The 9,297-nt window shown below is 42.5% G+C and overlaps 1 protein-coding gene across 7 annotated transcripts; it reads right to left on the bottom strand.

Moving 5' to 3' along the window:
• Positions 1-2,251: 2,251 nt before the first annotated feature.
• On the bottom strand, positions 2,252-7,068 carry SRSF5 (serine and arginine rich splicing factor 5). 7 transcript variants are annotated; one of them, XM_036011467.1, is made up of 9 exons: positions 6,788-7,064; positions 6,134-6,473; positions 5,888-6,033; positions 5,516-5,586; positions 5,308-5,406; positions 4,970-5,039; positions 3,672-3,745; positions 3,177-3,287; positions 2,252-3,085 (listed from the first exon to the last, which is right to left on the bottom strand). In XM_036011467.1, exons 3-9 carry the CDS (start codon positions 6,011-6,013, stop codon positions 2,797-2,799), a joined length of 840 nt encoding a protein of 279 aa, XP_035867360.1. In that variant the 5' UTR covers positions 6,014-6,033; positions 6,134-6,473; positions 6,788-7,064; the 3' UTR covers positions 2,252-2,796. The 7 variants fall into 7 exon arrangements, 6 of the variants coding, with proteins under 6 accessions (XP_035867360.1, XP_028361151.1, XP_035867351.1 ...); XM_028505350.2 differs by having other exon boundaries at positions 2,252-3,088; positions 6,788-7,062; XM_036011458.1 differs by having other exon boundaries at positions 2,252-3,088; positions 6,913-7,061.
• Positions 7,069-9,297: the final 2,229 nt, after the last annotated feature.

Genomic DNA, 9,297 nt, shown 5'->3' with positions numbered 1-9,297 from the left:
CATGCTGCCAAAGGGAGCACCACCACGTTGTAAGGCATATAAATGTCAAATTGCTATATTGTACACCTGAAACTAAAGTTATATTGTATACTAACTATACTTTAAAATACATTGCAGACAAAAAAGATGTTACCCAAATACTAGATGAATATCTAGAACACAAAAGTTGCACTACGCCCTGTCAAAGACAGGTCCTCAAATTGCTTAGGCTCACACCCACACTCCTCCTTTCTCAGGTCTGCAATCTGAGAATTTGGGCCAACTTGCCAGTTCAAACCACCATCTTCTCTTCCATTTGTTTAAAGGCTTGCTTTATTGCCTCAGTGGGTAACAAATTATTTCTAATATCAGGTTGGACAAGCTCATTTGGTTTAAGATGGCTATAGTAGCACTTAACTTTATTTGAAAGTTTTGTTGTATTACATTGTAACAGCTCTATCAGTGTGCATTTTTAAAAAACCAAACTGAATGTTTGTGTAGCCATTGTAATATTGGAAATGGAAGAAAATACGCAACAATTTCAGCGTGTTATATTTCAAGGAAGGTAACAACTGAAATCCCAACAAGATTTGTGCAGTGAATGGAGAAGGTGCTGTGTCAAACGTGATTAAATGTGTCAAAAGTGGTTTGCAAAGTTTCACGCTGGACATTTTCCCACTGGACGATGCTCCAGTCAGGTAGACCAGTTGAAGCTGATACAATCATATTGAGATGTTAATTGAGGACAATCAATGTTATACCACGGGGAAGATAGCCAGCATACTTAGAGCATCCAAATCAATCAAGTTTTTGGTGAAAATGAAAAATGTCTTTTATTATACAGAAAAAGGAAGTTTTAGCCAACCCAACAGTAATCCACTTATACTTACCTATTTTGGAGTAAAGGGGCAGGGAAAAAAAAGGGGTGAAACGTCAAAATACATACATCATACCAAGTTACCGATTTTAAAAGCTCACGGGGGTAAAAAAAATCACCCCTCCGTTTGACAGCAACTGCTTGGCTGACTCACACAGCCTTCAGAACATCAAGAAAAAAGAGCTTCTGCCATTTCAAGCCAGTGCCCTCAAAGTTCAAGCATACCACTCTCCCCAGAATCACCTTCACAACTTTATGGCCCAAATTCGTCTTCAATACAGAGGCAAGTGGCCTTCACACCCATACACCTTAGAGCTTTCAAATCTAAGGAGCAACTACCATACCACTATTGAATCTTTTTGGGGAAACCAAAAGCCATCTTTCTAGTGCTTTCCTCAAAATCCCTGTAGGGCTGGGGCACGGTCAACACTAAAGTGTGGTTTTGGAATGCTGCAATTTAGGCTTTCTGGGCTCCAATACCAGTCCATTTACTTGCTCTTCTCTTTGGCCCTGAATTTCCTCCAGGAAAAGGGTGGTACAAAGTAAGTAGTTTTAAAGATTCAATGAATGTTGATACTCAGTTACCAAATATGCTAGCCTAGCACTCAGAGGACTAAAACGATCTAGTCTCTGAGACTCCTGTTAAGAAATAGCTCATTATCCACAGAGAGTAAGCTTAAGACTTGAAATAAAGATAGATAGAGAACCCTAAGCAGCTTTCACTCATTTTCCCCTAAACAGGTATTGTCACATCTATGCCTCAGGACTACAAGAAAAAGTACATGAACCCCTTTTAAAGTATTCACATGCATTGATCTAAAAGACAAAAAAAAACCTTATATGAAGATCTCTAACCACAATTTTATTACAACTTTTAAGTTAGGCATAAAACAAAACACTGATTGTCCAATTTGCTTTCTAAATGGTCTTCTTCAAATTCTTATGTATTGGTTTTAGACAGACAAAACATTAATTTGTTGTGCCACCCACCTATGCATTCATTGGCTGATTCTTCTATGTGCCCCACCAGGGATCAAACCTAACCCTGGCATGTCACAGGGCAATGCTCTGAACCAGCTGAGCTACCCAGTGAGGGCCCGGACTGCTCTTGCCTTGACTATAGGAACCAAAGTCCCCTGATGCCAACAGAACAGTGGTGATAAAGGGAAACGGCATGGGAGGTCCAGGACACACCAACAACACGTTACTAAAGAGTTCACTGATTCCTTTGCCCATCTTCTAAGTAGCCTAGAAATGTCATAAGTACTACGTCAATTTTTAAAAATGAAGAACCTAACCAAATGACTCCAGGAAATCTCTGTAAGAAATTCTGAATGTGGTGAATGTAGATGGGGATGGAGGAGTAAATAGCACACATCCTTCAGACAGACAGAATCAGTTTTATAATCTTTTATTATCAATAACAAACAGCTGCTTTAATGTCCTTGCTGGGCAGCTGTTAAAGGATGGGTGAGAGGACACCCTTGACCCTAACAAGAAAAACTCAAATTAAGCCTTTATGTACAAGCAAATTTAGAGCTCTTTTAAGTGTCCAAAGCTATTAATTAGTTTAATTGACACATTAAACTAATTCTGAATTAACATATTTGAATAACCAAGAACTAAAATGTTCAAAATTTTTTCTAGTACAAAAAAATTAAACTTGCTTTAATTATAAAAGAGCTCCGTCAATATACACAAACTATATACTTCAGACATTCACAAAAATGTGAGCAGAAGGCTTATCAAAAGACATTTAATACAATTAGTTTTCAACAGCCCCTTGGTGGTCCACATCTACAAATATATCCAGCCCAACCCAACCCCCCTCCAAATCCCACCCCCACAGAAAAGCACATACTTACCAGAATTTTTAGCAAGTATGCTTTGGGAATTTGTTTTTGTTTTTTAAAAAGGCCCCCGGGCAAGTTATTTACAGTTTAATTGCCACTGTCAACTGATCTGGATCTGGATCTGGATCTGGACCTGGATCGGGACCTGGACCTGGACCTCTGGCGATCCACAGAAGCTGGAGACTTAGATCTACTTGAAGAACCACGTTTCTGGCTCTTCTCAGGTGCGGGGGACCTACTAACAGAACGGGACTTGCTCCGGCTCCGGCTCCGACTCCTGCTCCTAGAGCGACTGTAAGACTTGCGACTCCGAGAACGAGACCGGCTACGAGACCTAGAGGAACTCCTGCTCCGGGAACGGGACCTGCTTCGTGACCTACTGGGGAGGGATAAAAATACAACATAAGCAGCAGGCCCTACAAATCTATTAAATAAAACTTTTGACAGAAAAATATTAAGAGAAATACCTATGCCTTTTGCTGCCTTCGATTAATTTGATTTTTCTCCCATTTATTTCCTTTCCAGAAAGTTTTTCAATAGCATTCTTTAAGTCACCATAAGAGGCAAACTCAACCACCCTACAATGCGAAGGAAAAAAAAAAAAAAACATTTGTAAAGTTATGTACACCCTACAGTACGTGCTATAAAAACCTAGATTCAGTACCTTTTCTATGTTCATTTTGCTATTGCTATGCCAAGTCTTTAATTCTTGATGGATAACATGGCATTAGAGCAAGATTTCTCATCCTCATATTACTGCTGACATTTTAAGCTACACAAGTCTTTGGCAGGGGGGCTTTCCCACAACACCCCTAGACTATGTCCACATGCCAGATTGCCAAATGTCCCAGGGGAAGCAAACTAACCTGAGAACCAAGAACATGTGCAAATTCAAGTACTCAGAACATTCACAGTAAAATTTCCAAGATTTTAAAGGCTTATAATCTTTAGTATATACTCACCCTTCATTTAATTTAGGTCGATGTGCATCTGCAAAGGTTACTTCTCCAGCTTGCCTCATAAAATCTTTGAGATCCTTAACGCAAGACAACTGTGTTAAGCAGAGAAGTGGAAACAGGACACACAAACAACATAGCATAAAAACAAGACTACTGAAAGGGAAGATGTTAGATAAAGTACAAACATGGCATTTACCACACTTGTATTCTATCAGAATTCAAAAATTAATCTAGGTCAGGGCACGAAATAAGCAAAGAGCATATTGCTTTTAAGCAAAATGCTACAGGAAATTCAGATTTTAACATTAAGTAGTATTAGTCTATACTGAGCTCAATACAAAAGGAAAACAAACAAACAAAAAACAAAACAAAAAGAACAAACAAAAAGAAACAGTACATATTTTAAAAGTAAAGACTAAAGTAGGAACTTTATATTTAAAAACAGAATATTTACAAGACACGTTATTTTGTGCCCCATATGTCATTAAAAAAGTTTACTTTACCTTTATTATTATTTCCCTAGGCTAGTCAAGCAGCAAACCGTTAATCGGTCGAAGAAACCTCCATGACATATGCCCGACTGGCTCTTCGCCACCCACTCGAAGGATACTACCCAATCGATGGAAGCCTTTAATCGCACATCCCTCCCTATTAGCAGACTATTGGCGGATGCAGACAGGTTCTACTCTTGTGCAGTTACCAAGGACCACTTTATGCGAACAGGATTCCAACGACCAACTAATTTCGTATCTTTCAACTCTTTTCGGTCAGGACCTCTTATTCGGAAGCGTTACACGTGGACAGCTCTCAACTTAGGAATCAGATCACGTTATCAGCGCTCTGGGATCGCTGCGACCTGGCACTTCAGTAAGTGCCCCGATTACGTCTAGACCGGCAAACACAGATCTAGAGGTGGCCAACTGATCACTGTAGGAGCTGACTGGCAAAGTCAACCAGGCCCAACCAAGAGTGACCAAGACAACGATTAGGATAACCCACAGGCACTCCTCGTCATAAGGCCAACGACACAGATAGGCTGGCAAATAAAGGGTTTAATATTTGGTTAAAATTGATTTTAAAAACAAGAAAAAATATCCTCAAAACATTTACATTTGATCACTAATATTAAAATTTGAAATATCCCCCAATTACATTTAATTAAAATTTTAAAATTACAATTAAGTCCATTAGTTAAATATAAAATTACTTTTAATAAAATATTTATAAAACATTAGCTACCCATTCCACTAGTTTTTTAAAAAAGCCACATTAAACTATCTCAAAACTGAATTTCTACAAACCTGCCAGCTGACTCTTGAAGATAAATTCTCAACTATAAGCCGATTTTCTGTTCTTACAGGTGGAGCATTTCTGAAGAAGAAAACAGGTACTCACAATGGAAGAAATACAGCAATGTGCACTTATTTTGCTCAACTATGAGCAAGTTTAATCAATCAGTTATAACAAGTCAGTCAAATGACTTCGACTATTTCTTAATTATTTCATGATTATACAGATTAACAGAAACAGCAGACTGACACAGAATTAAGAACACTGACTTTCTGGTAAATACCAGAATCACTGTTGCTAAATACTCATACAATACAAACTATTCAAAACAGCCCCCCACCACACATACCGTCTATCATTTCGAGGTCTGCGACTGCTAAAACGGTCAGAATAGCGTCCTCGACCTCTTCCACCACGAGATCGAGCCCGAGCATGTTCAATAGTAACCCTACAGAAAGGGGAGAAAAATCTTCACTACCTCCATATGCTATGTAAGAAATATCCCACCAAACCAATCTTCTCTTTCACAATGCTAATTACAAAACTAAGATTCTCACCTTTCACTGCACAGTTCTTTTCCATCAAGTTCATATACAGCATCATCTGCATCCCTAGGATCCTCAAATTCCTAACATAAGCATAAAGAAAATATGTCTAGCACAGTGCATGCTACACGTCAAGAGCACTGAAAACACGGATGGGAAAAATATGTTCATGACAGTGCCATATAGATTAGGAAGCCTAACTGACAAGAGACCAGGAGTGGTTCCCCTCCAGTCAGCAGTAGCTGCACCGCAGCAGTCGGCAGTGAAGTTCTTGTAAGAAAATTCACTGCCTTAAGGCTGCATAAAGATACTCTACCTGGACTCTAAGATCAATAATCCTTATCAAATTAACAACAGATAATCCAACCAGTTTCAAATACTTACCACAAAACCAAAGCCTCTTTTCAGATCGATATCTCTTATTCGCCCATATCCCTTGAAGAATCTTTCCACATCTTTTTCCCTGGCTGACGGATTTAGCCTCCCGATGAATACTCGACAGCCACTCATGATGCCCGGCTAATTATTCCCTGTTAGAAAAAGAGTTCAATTGAGATAATACAAGTGAATGTCAAAGGAATGCCTAGTCAAGGGGTCAAAATCATGAACGGCATAAAATAAAATGTTTACCGGATGATGTTATAAACAAGACTGCCAAGAGTGCCTCTTATTAGGCCAGGTCCCTTGCAGACAAAATTAAAACTCGGCTCTCAACACGATCCTTCCCTGGGCCCAGAACGCAGCAACCGCAACGCCCACTGCCGCCTCTGGAACTGCGCAGCCTCACACTCTCCCCGGCTCTTCTGGCCCCCTCCCATCTGCCGCAGTTAGGAAAGGCCGAGAAGTGCGGGCGGGGCGGGCCCCGCCCTCCGCAAGGCCAGCCCAATGGCGACAGGCCTCGCGCTCGTCGCCGCCTCTCGGGAGCGTCACAGCGGGTGGAAGCCGGAATCTCGCGACGCCACGGCCGCGCCTGCGCACAAGGCGGCAGACGGACGCTAGGCAGCCACAAAATGGCGACCGCAGAGCCGCGGTGGGAAGGGCCGCCCATGCCAAGGTCCGTTCTCCCCCGCCCCCTCCCCCGACTCCAATGTTCGGAGTCACCGTGCCCGCCCACAGAAACCCCGAACCACACCCCAGGGAAAGCCCACCACTCCAAGGTTTCGGCTAGTGAAGAGGCAGGGAAGGGCACGCTACCCGTCCGCATAAAAGGACCAACCAAAACCGCCCTTCCACCTTCACTTCCCCTCAAACAATACCCAAAGGGAGACGTGCCCCAGCGCCCACCTCGGATAAACTGCGCTCATTGGATGCCGTCCTCCGCAAAGAGAGCAGCCTTGGCCACCCGCGATCTGAGTGGCCATGAAGAAGCCTCGATCCGAGAAGCCATTCCCTCAAAGTGAGCCACTCACCTACCGGACAGGATCTTTGGCTGCAGAGACCCAAGAGAGGTCCGTAGTCTGCGACGGAGCCGTCTGCCTCCCCACAGACCAGGACTCAACTCGTCTATGTCTCTCCACAACTGACGCACTTAGCTGCTCTAGCGTTCTACAAAATGGAGGGTGCGCCTCTGCGTCACTTCCGAGACCGCCCATGGCCCTCCCCCTTGGGTCCCACGACGGAAGTTTTCACGGGGCCAGAGGCCCCGGTCCGGCGACCGTCCCAGCGGCCCTCCACCGCGGTGGGCGGGGCCAAGAGGCCGGCGCGGGCGTGGGCGCGCTATCAGGTACCCGGCGCCGGTGGGGCGGCAGTTGATGACGTTTGCGCTTCCTCTGCCGGAAGAGTTCGGTTCGTCGTTCTTTCTCGCGTGAAAATGCCTTGAGACAAGTGACGCTTTTTTTTTATCTGAAATTTTTTTAAGATACCGGAAGAATACTGGATTAAAAAACTCGGGCTTTGCGAAACTGGCCATCTCTGACTGACCCCTTGCTGCTTAACTTTAGATTGCATGTTGGAAGACCCTCCTCTAGGAGCGATATTTTAACCATACCACGGATGTGTGGTTTAAGACTACGAAACTGCAGTATTTTTTATAAATTTTTATTTATTCTTAGAAAGGGGAAGAGAGGGAGAGAAACATTGGCTCTCTCTCACACACCCCCACCAGGGAACCTGGACCGCGGCAACACAGGCATGTGCCGTGACCGGAAAACTGCAGTATTTTTTTTAAATGGGAGATTGTTTGGGTGATGAAGTCCTGAAATTGGGACTGCAGCTAGAAGGCCAGCTTTTTTTAAAGAAATTATTTTATCCTTTATTGAATATTTTCCAGTACCACTTAATCCCCGTCATACCCCTCTCCACCCCTCTCTAATCACCAGGCTGTCGTCCTTGCCCAGGGGTCTTTTTATTTTTTGCTGGATCCATCCGCCCACTAACAGCCCCCTCCCCCCTCCCTTAGCTGTCATCCTGTTCTCCATCTGAGTCTGTCTCTATTTCGCTTGTTTAGTTTGTTCATTAGATTCCCCTATGAGTGAAATCATATGGTATTTGTCTTTCTCTGACTGGCTTGTTTCACTTAGCATAATGTTCTCCAGGTCCATCCATACAGTCACAAAGAGTAAAATTTTCTTCTTTTTATGGCTGAGTAGTATTCCATTTTGTAAGTGTCTCATCCTTGTTTTATCCACTCATCTACTGATGGACAGACACTTGGGCTGCTTCCATATCTTGGTGATTGTAGTAACGCTGCAATGAACATAAGGGTGCTTATGTTCTTTCCAATTAGCGTTTGGGGTTTCTTTGGGTATATGCCCAGAAGTGGGATCACTGGGTCAAAAGGCAGATCCTTTTTTGAGGTATCCCCATGCTGCTTCCTGCAGTGGCTGCTCCAGTCTGCATTCCCACCAACAGTGCAAAAGGGTTCCTCTTTTTCCTCATCCTCCCAGTACTTGTTTGTTGATTTACTGATGAGAGCCATCCTGACAGTGTAAGGTGACACTTCATTGTGGAACCACAAAAGGCCCTGCAGAGCAATAGTGATCCTGAGAAAGAACAAAATGAAATCATGCTACCTAATACCAAACTATACTATGAGGCCATAATAATCAGAACAGCATGGAACTGGCCTAAAAGTAGACACATAGATCAATGGAACAGAATAGAGAGCCCAGAAATAAACCAACACCTTTATACTCAATTAATATTCAGCAGAGGAAGCAAGCACATACAGTGGGCTAAAGATAGCTTATTCAGTAAATGGTGTTGGGAAATTTGGACAGATATGTGCTGAGAAAAATGAAACTAGACCACCTTCTTACAGCACACATAACAAAAGAACCAAAATGGATTAAAGACTTAAACCCAAAACCATAAAAATCCTGGAAGAAAACATAGGCAGTAAAATTTCAGACATTGCTTGTAGCAATATTTCACCTGATATAGCCCTTCAGGCAAGAGAAACAAAGAAGAATAAACAAATGAGACTACATCAAACAAAAGTTTTTGCATAGTAAAGGAAATCAGAAACAAAATAAAAAGCCCACAGAATGGGAGAGCATATTTGCCGATACATCTGATAAGGAGTTAATATCCAAAATTCATAGAAGCCCATCTTGCATTGAGTCCAGAATGCAGATTGCTGCATTTGAACTACACTAAAACTGAGCTGGTTAGAAGAGATTTTAAGCTACTTTTAAGTCCAAATGGTATTTGGTTAACCCTCCCTGTTCAGGTTTCTGTAATGTAACACATGAACACCTGCCATTCTTCAAAAATAGTATGCCGTGTTTTCAGAATGGGTTTGAAACATAGCCCCCCCCCCCCCACTTCCTTAACTCTGCATTTTCCCGGCAAGG

Source organism: Phyllostomus discolor, chromosome 1 (genome assembly GCF_004126475.2).
Source record: "Phyllostomus discolor isolate MPI-MPIP mPhyDis1 chromosome 1, mPhyDis1.pri.v3, whole genome shotgun sequence".
NCBI lineage: Eukaryota > Metazoa > Chordata > Mammalia > Chiroptera > Phyllostomidae > Phyllostomus > Phyllostomus discolor.
The sequence above is the reverse complement of the archived record's forward strand: the minus strand, read 5'-3'. Positions and strand labels throughout refer to the sequence as shown.